The 17,709-nt window shown below is 42.5% G+C and overlaps 2 protein-coding genes across 4 annotated transcripts in view; one reads left to right on the forward strand and one right to left on the reverse strand.

The window, feature by feature from the left end:
- The window catches only part of slc35f2 (solute carrier family 35 member F2), a 5,978-nt gene extending 4,087 nt beyond the window's left edge, over positions 1 to 1,891 (reverse strand). The window contains exons 1-2 of the mRNA XM_079356730.1: positions 1,749 to 1,891; positions 578 to 684 (exon numbers count right to left, since the gene is read on the reverse strand). Coding sequence (XP_079212856.1) covers positions 578 to 666 — 89 coding nt within the window. The 5' untranslated portion in view covers positions 667 to 684; positions 1,749 to 1,891. The remainder of the gene's footprint in view (positions 1 to 577; positions 685 to 1,748) is intronic.
- A 1,925-nt stretch (positions 1,892 to 3,816) lies between these two features.
- cul5b (cullin 5b) lies at positions 3,817 to 16,119 on the forward strand. Of its 3 annotated transcripts, none has more exons than XM_079356712.1 (19): positions 3,817 to 3,909; positions 6,041 to 6,150; positions 6,269 to 6,368; positions 6,620 to 6,796; positions 6,896 to 7,037; positions 7,202 to 7,347; positions 8,792 to 8,872; positions 9,814 to 10,003; positions 11,549 to 11,679; positions 11,993 to 12,100; positions 12,190 to 12,254; positions 12,344 to 12,476; positions 12,906 to 13,037; positions 13,139 to 13,262; positions 13,947 to 14,122; positions 14,284 to 14,445; positions 15,123 to 15,241; positions 15,453 to 15,576; positions 15,742 to 16,119. In XM_079356712.1, the coding sequence occupies exons 1-19, from the start codon at positions 3,886 to 3,888 to the stop codon at positions 15,934 to 15,936; spliced, it is 2,439 nt and encodes an 812-aa protein (XP_079212838.1). In that variant the 5' UTR covers positions 3,817 to 3,885; the 3' UTR covers positions 15,937 to 16,119. The 3 variants fall into 3 exon arrangements, with proteins under 3 accessions (XP_079212838.1, XP_079212839.1, XP_079212840.1); XM_079356713.1 differs by having other exon boundaries at positions 9,814 to 9,952; XM_079356714.1 differs by having other exon boundaries at positions 9,814 to 9,907.
- Positions 16,120 to 17,709: the final 1,590 nt, after the last annotated feature.

Below are 17,709 nucleotides of genomic sequence, written 5' to 3' on the forward strand. Positions count from 1 at the left end.
TTTTAAATCAGTGCATACTTAAAAGAAACTACTTGGTAAATGTTTTAGTATTTCCGTTTTCATTTTCTAAAACTTGAACGATCATAAATGATAAAATAGGTGTTATTAAGGACCTATCAAAGGATTAATTGATGGTGAAAAATGTTGTATTCCTCTCTTCTTTATAATTTAAATGATCACAAGTTAATTGTCACAAACTGCTTTTTCATGTTTGATAAGTCAGAGGTCACATAAGTTCTGGGAACTTCACCCGACTCCTTTTGAGAGCGTTTTCTCCCCGTTTCTTTTATTACCTGTGATTAAATCTGTTCTGTTATTTTGTCTGCTGCTCAAATGAACTAATAAACTAAACTAAACTAAAAGCAGGACGACAACATGATGAACACATGGTTGTTTCCTCAGCACACATTTTCACTTGTTTTAAAAACCTCAGGCTCTTAAAAAAAAAAAAAAAACCAACTCTGCTTACGACCAGCGTCAGAGTAATCTCTGCACAGAGCTGGAAACAGAAGTTTCGGCAGCGAGGCTGTGTTAGTTTTATCTTTCACAACAACAGCCAGATAAAAGTGCTGCTCACCATGTGCAGACGTCCCTCACGTTGTAACTGTGCAAACCACAAGCGAGCCTCCATTTGGGACACGGTCTGTCCTCCTCGAGCCCCTCCATGTCTCACGACTGATACACCTCCAATGAGAAAAAAGAAAGCATGAGAGAATTAGTGTCTTTAGGGCTTAATGTCTTCATCAGATTACCCGGGAGAACAAGACGCCAAATCTCCACAGGAATGTGATGTAACACATGTGGTTATGACGACTAAAAACTCCAAGTGTTTCACCTTTTTTTTTTTTATCAGTAATCATCCAAAACATCAAGTTCAGATTTATTGGCTGATTTGACTTCTTCTTTGTCATGAGTAGAACATTTGATTTGATTGTTAATGCAGAAAATAAACTTCAGACACGTAGCTAATGTTTATACTTCTATTAAAATTGACAAGTTATATCTTTACTTGACCTCCAGGAAACAAAAAACACAGCAACTTGTAATCAGTAATCACAGCAGACACACTGTGAATGTTTTCCTCCCTGAACCTGTCAACAAATGAATAAACAAAACACTTTGTTTGTAGATTAAATAAAGAAAACGGAGCAGATGTGATTTGTGTAAAAGAACATTTATACAGATGATGAACAGAGTCATTTACATTGAGTTATTTTAAAGTTCAGACATTAAAGGCAGTGTGCACCGGTTGATAAGGATAACAGTGTTTACATAATTAAAAGTGTTTAAATAATCTCACATATATGTTTATCCTACTTTGGGAAGTTTTAAGCACACCTTGTGGGGCCTCAGGTGAACTTGCGCGCTCTTGTGATAAATTCGGCTCAGGTTAGATTCTCATCCTGTCAAGTGATCTCAGTCACAGACCTCATGTTGTTGTGTTTGTACTGCAGGTGTTGGCGACCAGGAAGCACGTTTTCAAAAGGTGTGCAATAATAAGCCACATCTAGGGTTTTTAATATACCCCGAATTAAACACAGCACTTTAATTTATGTAACAGCCATTCAGCTTTGTTCAGTTTAATATTGTGAAGTAGTGTTACGGTGAGAAATGTTTAAGTTCCTTTTATTTCAATGGAGTTTGGTGCGCGCGCGAGTGACAGCGACCCTGTGTATGAAACACAGAAACATAAGTAACGTCTCTTCTCTATAAACAATCAATGAATCAATAATGAATGTACCACGTACCTCTGGCTCCTCTGTCATGGGAGGTGTCAGGAAAATCTCCTCAAGAGGTGAACACTCATATTGACAAAACGCCACCGGACACGCGGAGCACACTTCTCCTCACGTCACTAGCGACTCAATCTAACATCGCGCGATGTAGGACCCACCCCCCTGCGCAGCGATTGGTCGAGGAAGAAAAATAAAGCGCCGTCAGTACCGTGCAGTCAACCTTGATGTGGTGCTGATGAGAATCTAAAGGTGTTTTAAACTTTACTCACTGTCAGAGGTGGAGTGTAAACTAATTATATGATCTATGAGTGAAACGTTTAAATTCGAATGAATAATTTAGGTAACATTTTAATTTAATTCAATTCAAACACTCATGAGTGAGTAAAGTTACACAAAGTGAGGGGGCGTGGCTTTAAAGAACACTGAGGGAACCTTCTTTCAAAATCATGCTTGTTTTCAAAAATAACCAACCCTGCCTTTCAATCTCCTGTCCTCCAGCTTGCTGCAGACACACTAAAACACACAATAACTATATAAATAATCCTAGCTGTATAAAAATAAACAATCTTTTTTCTAATGTTCAGGTTTGTTTTTAAAGTTAATAAAGATAAATACATATTTATTTCAGTCTGTTACATAACAAGCTCACCCTAACCAGGTACAGAGCTGGGAAATTCAAGGTTGAACGATGAGAATCAATCAATAAAACATCCAGCATTAGTTGTAATCATTTTATGAATCTTCTCATTGTCTAACCATTTAGACCTGCAGAAACATCTTGCATGCTGTATAAGTTGGACCTTGATAATTGTTATCCTTACACAAAGGGTTAAAATCCTTCTGACTTTGTCTTAGAAAAGCAAACCAGGAAAGATTCAGCCGCTGAAAGAATGAAAACAAACGTCATACTGATAGTGTGAAACACAAACTGCCCTTGAAGCTGTGCAGAGATCGCCTGCAGGTTTTTCTCTCCACGTGTGAGAAGAAAGTTAAGAACACTTGTGAATACACTGGGCCTGTGTGTAGTGAAGGTGTCAAGAAATACCCTCTCTCTTTCCAACCCCCTTCTTCATGTAGGTCATGTCGGGCATGAGATGTGCTATCCCTTCATTCCTACGAGCAATAAGCTCTAACCCTGTAGTTACTATCTAATGTCCCTTCTTCTTCATAAATTGATTGATTTTATGACTGAGCAAACAAAACAAGCAAATTTTCTTCTGAAATATGGATCAAAACATTTAGTTAAGAAAATGTGTCGTAGGTGCATCGTCACTAAATTGCAACAGTTGACAAAATACAGAATAAACACAAGATTGAAAGATTTTTTTTTTAAACGATTAAAATTTTGCTTTTAAAATGTTTACACACATGCTAAGATTTTAATACATTTTAAATGCTTTTTTTTAAGTATAAATATTTACAAAAATTTTACTTTCTTGTTTTTAAGTGCAAAAAATGCTTTGAATATTTACACAAATAGAAAGATTTAAAGACATTTAGCCTGTTGGCTTTTAATGGTGCAAAACATGCTTTAAATTTGATAAATATTTAGTTTAAAATATATTTTAAGAGTTCTTTAACAGAGCAAAAAAAATGCTTTTAAAATATGTATAACATTGACAAACATTTTACTTTTTAGTTTTCAACATTTAGAGAAAAAAAATATATTACATACAAATATTCAGTCCTTTTATTTTACTAGTTTCGTTTTAAGAGTTTAGATAAACACACTTTTCCAACTCGGCATGATATCTAAAACAAATGTCACACAACACAACAATGTCATGCTCAACAATATTCGGTCCAGGGATACTTCAATAATTGCCACAAAATCAATGACGACTTTATATTGAATACATTTGATCAGATTTAAGTTAAATGTTCATGACTACAGAATCATGTATCAGTGCACCGGGTCTGCTGCACCAATTAAAACGTGTAAAAAACGAAATATTGTACAATAATAAAATAAAATAGGTCTGTACGTGAATTAATGGAAGCGTTTTGAATATGAAATGCTTTTATTATTATTATAAATGAGGTCAAACTTCTTATAATGAACTCAAAATAAGTGCGTCGAAGGAGCCGGTGAATCTTCATCCTGTATGAAATCTCGCGAGACTATACGGGAGGATAAGTTGAGGGGAACATGGCGACGTCTAATTTGCTAAAGGTAGGATCCCCTCCAATTCAATAATTGGTATTGAACGCTGCCTTACCTGCGTGTCACCTGCTGTGTGTTTTAGCTGGTGTTCATCTCGTAGCTTCTCGTAGCTTCCACAGCACCTGAGTGTGAGCATGCTGTCAGCTTTGACTCTGTCTGAGGGCTGTCAACTTACATCTGGCTAACATTAGCTGCTTATCTGTGATTTAGCTGGCTAAATAAAAGAGCGACAACACAAACTGCAAGGCTAAAAAAAAAAAAAAGGTGCATGGGGAGCCGCAGATACAGATAAATACATAACACACGGGGCTCGTATCCTAAGCTTAACCTGCGTTCTCACCTTTATCGGTGTGTAGTCTCATATCATCTGTCACTTCTGAGGAACCAGCAGCTGAGCAGCCCATTGAACACACACATGTTCAAGGCTGCAGAAAGAAACTGTCTGTCCTTGTTTCTGTGCATTAATCCCCAGCTCTACTATTCTGCAAACTTAACATGTAATCTCTGCATGACAGGAACCTGTTCATGTGCAGGAGGGACACACGCACAATTATTGAAGAATCAGTCAGAAACAGCACACTTTGCATGGGGAAATGGGAACTGTATGTAAAGTATGGTACAGTGCCGAAACATGCATGTAATCTAATCTGCATTATTATGTAGCCTTGGGACATTAACAATTATCCCAGATGGCGAATGCTCACATAAATCCTGCAGCATGTTTAGCATGTTTCACTCTGGTCACATTTACATGTTGCCACAGCCTGTTGACCTTCTCAAACTCTCAAAGCTTATATTTATATCCATGCATGATATTGCATGAATGGGGAACTCTGACATCTTTTCAGAAAAACAAACAAAGTCAGTTTATGAGGATATAATAATGTGTGTTATAGTGATTTCTTTTTGAGTATTATCAGGAAGAAGAACGTGACACCTGATGAGTCAGATTCAGGTTTACTGAGCAAACACAGACACATTTCATCTGGTTTACTGGCTCTCATTGACATTTTGGGATTTTTTTTAAACAAAATGTAAACAATAATGAGAAGTGGGGCTTATGTGTGCAAAAAAAAAAAAATCTTATTGTGATTATTAAACAGATATTAGGATTTCAGTATGATTCACTTCATCCCGCTTCAAAAACAGGAATCTAAGCAAGTGTGTCCGTCTAATTTCTAGTCAAAATATCTCTTTACAGTTGATTTACGCCACATTAACCACAAGTCCAAATAAACATTATATTTCAAGATATAAAGAGGACAACATCAGGTATGCCTTTTTTTTTTTTTTTTTTTACAATAAATGCAGAAAATTCTGCTGAAGAGAGAAATAAAAATGAACTCGTTGAGTGTGTTGAAATCAGACGTGCTAATAAATCCAGAAAGCACATCTCAGTTCCAGATTCACGGTAAACTTTCCGTGTCCCCTTATTATATATTTTTTACTCATTACAAGCAAGCAGCATCCTCTGGTGTTGGAAATTGAAGCCAAAAGGGAAATCCTGCAGGTCCTGGTCCTCTTGAAGCCGGCTGCAGAAACAGTCAAAGTTACACACAGTCGTTTATTACAGAAGTTAAAGTTTGTGCAGCCTGGTTAAAAAAAACAAACAAGCGTATTAGTTGTGATTAGCTGACATCTCGATCGGCACGCACGGTCAGCCGTTTAGATTTTATGAACGATTGGAGTTATTCACAGGGAGGCGTGCAGCTGATGTGATTGACAGGTGGGCTAAGGTTTGTCTTAAAAACCCGCCTAGCAACAGGCTCCATGTTGAAGGGTGTTTAGTGTTTACTGTGTCCTGTGTGCGAGGTTGACTCTAACCTGATCTGTAATGTTTGGGTTTTTAGTTCAAGGATGTCACTGTGGCTCAGTTTGTAGAGTCGGTCATCTCTCAGTCGAGGGTTCGATTCCCAGCTGTATACCCCATATGTATGAATGGGATGAGTCACTTTCCACCGCGGCCTCTACCGTCAGTGTGTGAATGTGTGAGTGTGACAGAGCTTTGAGTCGTCAGAGTACGAGCTCACGTCCATCAGCCACGTACGCTTTATAACGCTTAAAGACAAACAGCGCTGATATTTGGAATGCTTCCGTCTTTCACATTTCTCAAGCGTGATGTTTTGCTTCCTGTTTGCAGAACAAAGGCTCCCTTCAGTTTGAGGATAAATGGGACCTGATGCGTCCCATCGTGCTGAAGCTGCTGCGGCAGGAGTCCGTCACCAAACAGCAGTGGTTTGACCTTTTCTCGTGAGTTCACCTCACTGCATCTGCTTTCAGCTCACACGTCGACCACGCTGAAATGCTTTTTTTTTAAAAATTTATTCAATCTTAATCCTTCCTATGCCGTTTTGTCCCGTTTCCATAGAGACGTCCACGCTGTATGCCTGTGGGACGACAAGGGTCCAGCTAAGATCCACCAAGCACTCAAAGAGGACATCCTAGATTTCATCAAACAAGCACAAGCAGTAAGACTACGAGCAGAAGGAGATTCATGTGACAGCATCAGTTTTACAGCTTCAGTCAATTCTAACAATAACAACTCATTATTGTTGGAGTAGCCTTGTTTTTTTTTTTTTATTGACGTTGCTGCTTTATCACAGTGGCCGGTCTTCAAACTGTCTCCTTCATCATCTATTATTTTCACTTCACATCTGTCAATGTGTCGGTTTGATTCTGCAGCTGTCAATCAACCCTGTCCCTGTCTTTCTTTACCAAGCGGGTGTTGAGTCACCAGGATGACACGGCGTTGCTGAAGGCCTACATCGTGGAGTGGAGGAAGTTCTTCACACAGTGTGACATCTTACCCAAACCTTTCTGTCAGCTGGAGATCACGCTGATGGGCAAACAGGGGAGCAACAAGAAGTCCAACGTGGAGGACAGCATCGTCCGCAAGGTGAGGAGGAGGACGGAGGAGAAAGACGAGCATCCTCAAACGTGTCGTTGTTGTGAGTGACTCTACATGACGTCTCTGTTCTCCCTGTGGCGGCTGCAGCTGATGCTGGACACGTGGAACGAGTCCATATTCTCCAACATCAAAAACAGGCTGCAGGACAGCGCCATGAAGCTCGTCCACGCAGAGAGGCTGGGGGAGGCCTTCGACTCGCAGCTGGTCATCGGAGTGCGAGAGTCCTACGGTGAGAAACTCAGGTCACCTTACAAGCTCCAGAATCCTCGCTCCGCTATGTGCTGGAGGAATGAGTCTCAAAACGCCAAATGAATGACTTTTTTTTTTTTTTTTCTTGAAGTGAGATTGTATGAAGCTCCGTTTTCTAATGAAGAAACATTTTGTCCTGATCAGTGAACCTGTGCTCCAACCCCGACGACAAGCTGCAGATCTACAGAGACAACTTTGAGAAGGCGTACATGGACTCAACCGAGCGGTTCTACAGAACGCAGGCACCGGCCTACCTGCAGCAAAATGGCGTCCAAAACTACATGAAATATGTGAGTGTGACTTGTGCACGGCGTTGACTCTCAAAAACAACAACATGAGGTTAACCGTCAATCACAGCGTTACAGTGTAATGACATGTGGACACCTGCAGTGATTGATCTTTGAGTCACTTTCAAGTGAGGAGTTTCAGGCTGTTTAAGAATCAGACTGAAATGAACACTGACGTCTCTTTCTGAGCTGCATAAGTATAAAAAACACAACATAAAGTACGGACATTAAAAGAAGAAGAAAATGCTAAAAAAAAAAAAAGAGGCTACAAAGCCTCAGGTCAAGAGAAGTCATTCATACAGATTTTTTTAACTATTTAAAAAAGATTAAACACAAAATAAATCACAGCTAGTTTCTTTTTAAATGTTCAAAGAAGCTGAACATGTTTAGTGCGAATTCTGACATTTTGCGTCGATGTTTTTACAGCCTGTAAAAATCTTTCCACGGTCACTATGGCTGAAATACACACAAAGATATTCAGAGTTTACAGACATTGTATAGCATGAGACGCACTGTACGAGACTTCTTTATTCCACTGGTTCAGCCTGCTCATCGTGTTCGACCTCTCCGGTGCTCAAACCACGACTCAGCCGAGCACAGGAAGGATTTAAAACCTTGAGTTTCTGCTCGCCGCTCAAACTGTTGACTTTTCTCTCCGCTCTCCACTTTCTGCGTTGCTGCTCGACAACTTGCCCTCTGCTCAAAGAAACCCGTCTCCCCACAGCAAAGATAAAAGCCGCTGTCACACGCTTTCATTAGAAAACACGAGGCAGAGGCTCCTGAACAGTTTGATGCTGTTGGCAAAAAGCCAGAAGATGAATCAAAAGAGAAAAACATTCAGGCGGACAGAATGATCCGCCGCTCCGCCTGATCTCTTTCTTGTCCTTTTTTACGCCTTCAGACCTTCAAGCCATCGTGAAGGCTAAAGCCCTGAAATGTTCATGCGCGGTCACAGATTGGTCAGGCATTAATACTTCATGTGAGTCAGTGTAGATGAAGCTTGTTACTTCACTCTCTCAGAGACTTCTTCTCTGCAGTACATTCTTTCATCTTAACTCTAAAAACAGAATATTTTTCACATTAGTTTCTTTGGATCCAAAGTACCATGTTTTCATCCGTGGAATAGTTTTAGATTATTCTTCAGTTTCACAAACTATCCACAGTTAAAGATGCACTTCTGATGTTTTATATATCATAACTTACAGTGTTGTTGTTGTGCTGACTCACATACAAACAGGAAGCAGCAACAGCTGTCTGGTTTCTCTTTACTGCGGTGTAATAGTTAAATATTTTAGGAAACAGCAGAACAGGCAAAAAGTCTTAAATGATTTATGTTGTGATTATTTTCTGGTCGAGAGGTATTTGCATTATCTCATGCACAGAGTTTTTGTCAAGGCGTCCTGAGTACGCTGGTGTTTTATTTGTTCTCGTGTTCATTTGTCTCCAGGCCGACTCAAAGCTGAGGGAAGAGGAGAAACGTGCGCTGCGATACCTGGAGACGAGACGTGACTGCAACTCAGTACAAGCAGTGAGTGTGACACTGGAGCATGGTGGAGCCAATGTTTCCATGGCGATGTGAAACATTCGAAGCCTTGTCCATATTCGAGGACGTGATATCAGAAAGTTTTCCACTGATATTACGACAAAGTAAAGAACCAGTGTTTGTTTGATTGGTTGAATTTTAAATACCAATCTCTTTTGGGTTTTGTTGTTGATTTAAAGGTAAAGTATGCAACAGCTGTTCTATAAAATATCTACAAACAATTTGACTAACATTACTTTTTAAAATCTCTTCAAAGGATGCATATTCTGAAAAATACACTTTAGGATTGTTTAACACTAACATGTGTCTCCAGTCTGTCTACAAAAAGTCCATCCTCTCCGTCTTCTGCTCCACTTTTTAGAAAAGAAAACTCAAACAGGTTGTTTGGAGATTTTCCCTTCATGACATCACAAAGGGCAGTAGCCCCTCCCCCAGGTGGGTGACACTCCCACAGCTAGGTGTTTGTTCTGCCCTCTGAGTCTGCCTTCTCACCGTAAACAATAGGACATGGAGCCAGAAAGCAGCAAGTACACCCGAGCCCTTCCAGAGAGGGGGCGTGGTCAGACACAGCTCATTTACATATTTAAAGCTACAGGCACAGAAACAGTCTGTTCTGAGCAGGGCTGAAATAGAGGGGTTTATAGACATGATCAAACACAGGATCAGAGTGGATTTACAACAACACACTTCACACATGTTGAAGAGGAGCTCTGACACTTATTCAAGCAGCAGAGTTTAACATGTGACCTTTAGACTAAATCCATCACTGATACAAGGAGAAGTGGGTTTCTTTTGGTCACCTGATTGATATCCTCTTCCAAAAGGATAAACCGCGTTTTCCCCAAATATTTACATCTGTAAATATGCATTCTTTCGGTTTTGTATGTGTGTCAAGTATGAATTGTTGTCCCTGCCTGTCTTTCCAGTTAATGGAGTGTTGCGTCAATGCTCTGGTAACGTCATTCAAGGAGACCATCTTAGCCGAGTGTCCAGGCATGATCAAACGAAATGAGACAGAGAGTGAGTACGGCAGGACCGCTCCCACCAAAGGCTCAGCAAGCTCAGGTTTGCACCAGGAAATAGCCCTGACCAAACCTTCTTGTGCAGAATCTGTAGGTACATCCATCTGTGATCCCACTACCGTTGTCAAAATGTTGTCTGAATGCCTCATGTTTTATAACAGTGCAATCTACATGTTTCAGTCGATAGCACTGAACATACTGATGTTTTTCTGTTGATTTTGTCTTCTCGTAAAGATGCACACGGGTTTTTCTCTTACAAACAGACAGAGAGCAGAGGAGGTGACGCTAAACTAAAATACATCCGCTGCGTTTTGCAGCAGTCCTCAAATGTTGCCAATGTGTTTCAGATCGTGTGCAGGAGATTTTTTGCAGTTTAGAATAATTAAGAAGAGGCGTAGATGGCCTAGCGGTAGGGTTGCACCTTATGTACATTAAACAGCGAGCCTGGGTTCAAATCCATCCTGCAGCTTTTTACCCACCTTTCTCTCCCTGGTTTCCTTCTCTTTTCACCGTACTGAAAACAAAGGCAAAACCCCCCAAATAAATCAAAGCAGGAGTTACCCAGTATTTTATTTCTGTTGCCATGGTAGCAAAACCGGTCTCGAAATAGTTTTATTGTAACTGATGTCAGAGTTTAAAAACCTGAAATCATGACAACCCTCGCTCCCTCCACTCCTCTGAAGTGAAAGTGTTTAAAGTTTGAGAGTTTTGGGGCGACAGCAGCTTAGTGGTGAGTTTGTGCGCCACATGTACGAAGGCTACAGTCCTCAGAGGGTTCGAATCCGACTTGTGACTCCTTTCCCGCGTTTCAGTCCCCACTCTATCCACCGTGTTGTCTCTACATAAAGACATAAACAGTTTGAGGGTTTTCTGTTCTTTTAACTGAAATCACCAGCTGCTCAAAATCAACTTCTAAAACCATTTCCTGCAACTTTTTGGGTCCTGACATTTCTGGTGATTAGGATGTAAAATGCTTTGATGAATGATCTGCAGGTTATGTAACTGAAGCTTCTGCTCAGATTCCTGGCTGCAGATTATTCTGATGTTTGAATATTTCTGTGTGTGAGCGCTCATGCTCGTGTTCATGCAGTTTGATAGAACAAAAGGACAAAGGGCATTCTCAGTAATGGATTTTAAAGCAGCTCATTTGATGCTCCTTCTGTAGTGCAGCATCCAAATTTAAGCTTTGTGCTGAATATATCAGATGATTATTCCATGATTAATATCCGTCTTCTTTATGTAAGATATGAAAACTGTTTCAAGTAATGGCAACATGTCGTCTTCACCCGTGCACTAAACTCCTTCAAGCTTCCTGAGCGCACGGCCCCCTCGTAAAATCTGTGCATGAAGTCAGAGTGAGCCAAAGTGTGAATGCAGCAGGAAAAGTTCAGGCAAATTCACTGCAGGGGCGGGGGGGCGTTGTGATCTCTGCCCACAGTATGAGAGGAGATCCTTCACACCGTGACGGACGTGTGTGTGCACCTCAGGGAGCTTTCAGACGCAGGAGTGCACACGTGAAAACACGTTTCTTTCTGCATGTCGTTGGCGTCTCTCCAGGTTTCTCGTCAGCAGCAACAACGTTCACTTCAGACTTTCGTACGTTTGACAGTCTTCATGTTTTCTCGTCCCGTCGTCACAGAGCTGCACCTCATGTTCTCGCTCATGGACAAAGTGCCCAGCGGCATCGAGCCCATGCTGAAGGACCTGGAGGACCACATCATGAACGCCGGCCTGGCTGACATGGTGGCGTCAGCAGAGACCATCACGTCTGTGAGTGTCACACACACACTGTGAAGTTTGAACACTGAAGTGGATTAAAGGACCAGCTCATAAAAACCACATCAGGTGTCTTATAATTAGAATTACAACATGCAGTCAGAAAGCTTTTTTTTTAATTTATTTTTTTAAAATATATTCACATATTTGGGATGCGTCTGTAGCTGATGCTCACATCGCCATCGTCACAGTAAAATATCGATTAACTGTGCTCAGTTAGAAAGCTCGGGTTATTTTCAACACTCGACTCTTCTCCCATGTGAGGAAGCACCCTAGTTGTTTACATCTGTTGTTGTTGTTTTTGCAGGACTCTGAGAAATACGTCGAGCAGCTGCTCACCTTGTTTAACCGCTTCAGTCGACTGGTGAAAGAGGCGTTCCAGGACGACCCTCGCTTCCTGACAGCCAGAGACAAAGTGAGCTCTCCCTTTAGTTATTACTCAGTTACTGAAGGATGAAAGAGGTCACGTGATCTGAACTCATTCCTCTTCTGTTCTTCTCTCAGGCGTATAAAGCTGTTGTGAACGATGCCACCATATTTAAATTAGAACTTCCTTTGAAACAGAAAGGGTAAGAGACGCTCCGTCGTGTTGTAACGTTCAGCGTGTCGTTTGAACGGTGAACAGGATGTTTTAATGTGATCTCTGCTGTGTTTGCAGGGTCGGTCTGAAAACTCAACCAGAGTCAAAGTGTCCTGAGCTGCTGGCCAACTACTGCGACATGCTGTTAAGGAAGACGCCACTGAGCAAGAAGCTCACGTCTGAGGAGATCGAGGCCAAGCTCAAGGAAGTGGTACGTCTCAGCGAACTGCACGTTTAGTTTTTCAAACAGCTTGAGCTGACGCGCTGCTCGATATTGTTCTGAACACACGTGAAGCTTTCTTGAAAACTTGGTCAGTTATTACAAACCTGCGATGAATCATAAAAAGGCTTCGTTGACCGGAGTAGAGCTGCGGTGGAACGAGAGCCGGATTTTCATTATTTCAGGATTAACAAAAATGAGTTTGTAATCGCTGGGGATCCTCGTTTGTTGAGAGCTTAGAGCCGCCGCTCGCTCAATGTCGTTTTTGAAAAAAAGATGATCACAGAAGAACCGCCACAAACTCCGGGTGTGTGTGTGTGGGAGTCTCCGAGAGCAGCTGCTATTTTGGGTGTGTGTAGGCAGAGCTAAGTTTACCCTTCATGTGGGCTGCGGCCTTTAAAGCGTGTGCTTTGTGTGCAGCTGTTAGTGCTGAAGTACGTCCAGAACAAAGACGTGTTCATGCGCTACCACAAAGCTCACCTGACGCGCCGACTCATCCTGGACATCTCGGCAGACAGCGAGATCGAGGAGAACATGGTGGAGTGGCTCAGGGTAAGAAGAGCAGGCTGGATTCATCCTGCAGCACAAACACAACCCCCCCCCCCCCCACACACACACACACAACTGACCTGTGATGCCATGTGTCCCAACAGGAAGTGGGAATGCCGGCGGACTATGTGAACAAGCTGGCACGGATGTTTCAGGACATCAAGGTGTCAGAGGACCTCAATCAGTCGTTCAAAGAGATGCACAAACACAACAAGCTGGCTCTCCCAGGTAAGAGGTCGAGCTGCCTCGCACTCACACACCCGACGTAACCGAAGAGCTGCTGTGACAGCTCCTCTGGATGAGAAGAGCTCTTCTACTCTACCAGGCTACAATGAGTCTTTCATCAAGACTGACAGTAGGAGAACGAACTAAAAGCAAAGTGAGACGTTCTTAGGCCCTGTGTCCACTGAGGGTTTTTTTTTTTTTGAGTGCTTGTTTTAAATGAGGAGAGAGCGTTCGCAGCATCACGCTGAAAAAGCACAGCGCACGCCATCCTTTTTTTCTGAGTGAGCCGTTTCTTTCTTTTTTGCATCGGGTTGAAAATGTTTCTGCTTTTCAGAAAACGTGTTGTTGACGTCACCGGTGCTCTTTTCCAAATGTGTGATAGTTGTCGTCGTTTAGCCTCCTACGGATCGAGCTGCGTCGATCACACTGCGGACGTGCAGCGCTTATTTTCACAGTGACTTCCGAACGAAAAAAAACGCCATGTGTTCACGGAGCCATAGCTGCTCGTAACAAATATGTATAACGATGTAATCAGTGAGTCTTTGCTCTCGTGTTTCAACACAAAGCTAAGCTAACCATTAGCTAGTTTCCTATTAGTAGTATTATACTCTTCTCTGCAGGCAGAGTGCTAACACAACCTTTGCTTTGGTTCATCAGTCAGTCATCAGGCTGTCTCTCTCTGTGCAGCTGACTCGGTCAACATCAAGATCCTGAATGCTGGAGCGTGGTCGAGGAGCAGCGAGAAGGTTTTCGTCTCTCTCCCCACAGAGCTGGAAGATTTAATACCAGAGGTAGAAGATTTCTATAAAAAGAACCACAGCGGGAGGAAGCTCCACTGGCATCACCTCATGTCAAACGGCATCGTAAGTGACACCCGGAGAAACGCACACGACGCCGTGGAAGCATGTGATCGAGTCCTCAAACGTTGTGTTTCTGATTCTTTTTCTTATCCATGTGACTAAAACAACGTCCACGCTCTCTCTTTAATCGGGAAAGACACTTCATAACATGTCCTTTTCTGCAGATAACCTTTAAGAACGAGGTGGGCCAGTACGACCTGGAGGTGACCACCTTCCAGCTGGCTGTTCTGTTCGCCTGGAACCAGAGGCCGAGGGAGAGGATCAGCTTTGAAAACCTTAAGCTAGCGACTGAGCTGCCTGACGCCGAGCTGCGACGCACTCTCTGGGTAAAGAGATGAAAATTGTGAAACAGATTATCAGCAGGTTCACATTTCTCAAAGACAGGCTAAGCACTCTGTAGTGGTATCATTTTAAAGGTCACATATTCTCCTCTTCTTCAGTGTAAATCAGTGTCAGAGCTCCTCTTCATCATGTGTGTGAAGTGTGTTGTTGTAAATCCACTCTGATCCTGTATTTGATCATGTCTATAAACCCCTCTATTTCAGCCCTGCTCAGAACAGGCTGTTTCTGTGTCTGTAGCTTTAAATATGTAAATGAGCTGTGTCTGACCACGCCCCCTCTCTGGAAGGGCTCGGGTGTACTCGCTGCTTTCTGGCTCCATGTCCTATTGTTTACGGTGAGAAGGCAGACTCAGAGGGCAGAACAAACCTAGCTGTGGGAGTGTCACCCACCTGGGGGAGGGGCTACTGCTCTTTGTGATGTCATGAAGGGAACATCTCCAAACGGCCTGTTTGAGACACATTTCTAAAAAGTGGAGCAGGCAGAAGACGGAGAGGATGGACTTTTCTCATCATTGGGGGGTTTGTAGACAGACTGGAGACACATGTTAGAGGAACATGGAGAAGAGGACGTTGTGTAATATGTGACCTTTAAAAGATTATCGTTGAAGGTCGTTCTTCCACAGTCTCCCGTCTCAAACATTATGCGTTCATTTCTCTCCAAGTCTCTGGTGGCGTTTCCCAAGCTGAAGCGGCAGGTGTTGTCGTACGACCCCGTGGTGTCTTCACCCAAAGACTTCGCAGAAGGAACGCTATTCTACGTCAACCAGGAGTTTTCCATCATGTAAGGAAAAATAAACATCATGTCCAGCACGCCGCTCTCTTCTCACTCACCCTGTTTGACTCATCACACTTCTCACTCTGCTTCTCCCCGAGCGTTGTGTTTTGTTTTTTTTAACACATGGTTCATTTGTCCTTTTATTCCTGAGACCTCACTAAACATTTTACGATGAAAACTGTCGACCTTGATACTCCTTTTAAAATGAAACTTTCAGAAAAAACTCCAAGGTTCAGAAAAGGGGGAAGATCAACCTGATTGGTCGGCTGCAGCTCACCACGGAGAGAATGAGAGAGGAGGAGAACGAGGGCATCGTCCAGCTCCGGATACTAAGAACGCAGGTTTGTAGCCGCTCTCACAGCGCGGAGGTAGAGATACTCTTGTTATGTAACACAACCCGCTGTGAGGAGAACGTTTCACCTTCCATTTCCCATCATGGACTTACAGCAGACACCTGTGGTTATGTTTGCAGAAACCATAAAACCCATCTGTTTTTCCTCGCACAGGAGGCCATAATCCAGATCATGAAGATGAGGAAGCGCATCAACAACGCCCAGCTGCAGACGGAGCTGGTGGAGATCCTAAAGAACATGTTTTTACCACAGAAGAAGATGATAAAGGAGCAGATCGAGTGGCTGATAGATCACAAGTACATAAAGCGAGATGAGACCGATATAAACACCTTCATCTACATGGCATAGCACAGCACATGAAAAACACTCGGTGGTGACTTTCAGTGGATCAGGCCTGATGGACACTAGGATACTTCCAGGCTCCCCGTCCTCTATTTAAAAAAACAAAACAAGTGTTGTGCAGGGAGGCATGAGTTTAAGACAGAGACCTACCTATTTAAAAAAAAAAAAAAAAAAAAAAAATTAAACAAAGCGGAACTTCCTGCCTTAAAGTTGTACAAAGAAAAGAAAATGCAAAAAGCTGCAATGGGAGTCTGCACCAAGTGGTTCTAACGGTTTTTTAGCCAGAGGGAGTTTCTTGCTGTCCAGGCGAGGCCGTCGTCGGTCGGTTTTTAACCTGCAACCACTACAACAACACTCCTGCTCAACGCTCGTGCGAGTTTTAATGGCATGCCGACAGGAAGCGCTGAGGAACCTCGGAAACTCAAAGTATCTGCAGCCGAGTTTAAACCCACGACAAAACCCAGACCGTCTGGACCTTGACTAAAGCTCTGTAGTCAAAGGTGACGCAGCTTTAGCCCGGCAGGTTGGTGTCGGGCAGGGGGAAGGCCTCGATGCTGTCGTGACTCTCTGCAGTCCTAGTCAAAGCGATCAAACACTCAATCTGGACTTTCAGTGTGTATAAAGAGCCAGAAAAGCACTTCACAGTTTGCAGGACTGAACCGTACAGAATCATACAGTTAAGCTAACTCCAAGCTCAGTGAAGCCTCTCTGTCCCTGAGTAAAAACACAGAACATGTGGGGGGAAATTTAGCACAGTGCTATCATCCAGAAATCTATTTACCCTCCACCCACACGTACCCAGGGACAGAGCGGGCGTTGGAGTCGAACCTGGAGCTCAGCTCACGTTCGTGTCAGCTCTCCTTTCTGCAGGACGCCTGAAAAGGAAGAGGCTGAGGTCAGTATTACACGTGGTTAACGCTACAATTCAAAGCTATAGGAGAGTGTACCATGAGATGTGAATAATGAAATGATTAAATAAACAGCACCTTATTATAAAACCGTGCTCAGGCTTGTCTTTCATCCTCGCACACTTTGGGGACATGTTCTGTTTTCATAAGTAAAGGAATTGTTTAACTTTGTTTAAATCCTCGGGGCATCGTTAGAAAACAATCCAACCGCTCTCATGATATCTGAGACCGGACCTGCCAGTGTTGGTATTTCTTAACAATAATCATGCAGCTAAGGTGGCAGAGAATACGCTGAACTATTATCTCAAAGCTTATTGGGCCTTTAAAGGAACAATTAGGGAGCATTAAAGCAGTGATTTCTCCCAATCATGGAGACGGTAGTGGATTGAATGGTGGCTGACCAGTAGATGGCGCCAGTCATCAAAGCTGCCTTTGAATAAGTAATGGAAACTACTGAAAAAGTCTGCTTACAGGTAGTGAGTTCTGTTGTGATCGTTGCTGTATGAACTTTGACTGAATGAGGACGGGTCAGAGTGGAGATTTATAAGAACTAAAGGGACGTGGATTATCTGCCAGGTTTGTTTTTAAGGATTCAGAAAATACTGTCACATTCTTATTTCACTAAATATCACACAGTTCAGTATCTCCAGCTCGTGTAAATTATTATATTATGCAGTTAAGTGACTGATTACACATTTATGTTGCATTTCTTTGATGATCATTAGTACAATGGTCTCACATGAAACCTTTGAGAGGTTTGGATTTCCCTCACTACAGTAATGACAGGGTTGTAGATCTAGTGGGTATCACACACGCCACGTGCGTGGAGGTCTTCAGTTGCAGCAGTTGTGGGTTCGATGCCGACCATGAC

The sequence above is a fragment of the Symphodus melops genome (genome assembly GCF_947650265.1).
Source record: "Symphodus melops genome assembly, chromosome: 11".
In the NCBI taxonomy this organism is placed as follows: domain Eukaryota; kingdom Metazoa; phylum Chordata; class Actinopteri; order Labriformes; family Labridae; genus Symphodus; species Symphodus melops.

What these genes read in the sequence shown, in the direction of transcription:
- cul5b (XM_079356712.1), top strand. Translation starts at nt 3,886, where the DNA reads ATGGCGACGTCTAATTTGCTAAAG. An exon ending in TCCAAAACTACATGAAATAT is followed by an intron (nt 7,348 to 8,791) that starts GTGAGTGTGACT and finishes ATTTGTCTCCAG; the next exon opens with GCCGACTCAAAGCTGAGGGA. An exon ending in AACCAGGAGTTTTCCATCAT is followed by an intron (nt 15,242 to 15,452) that starts GTAAGGAAAAAT and finishes TGAAACTTTCAG; the next exon opens with AAAAAACTCCAAGGTTCAGA.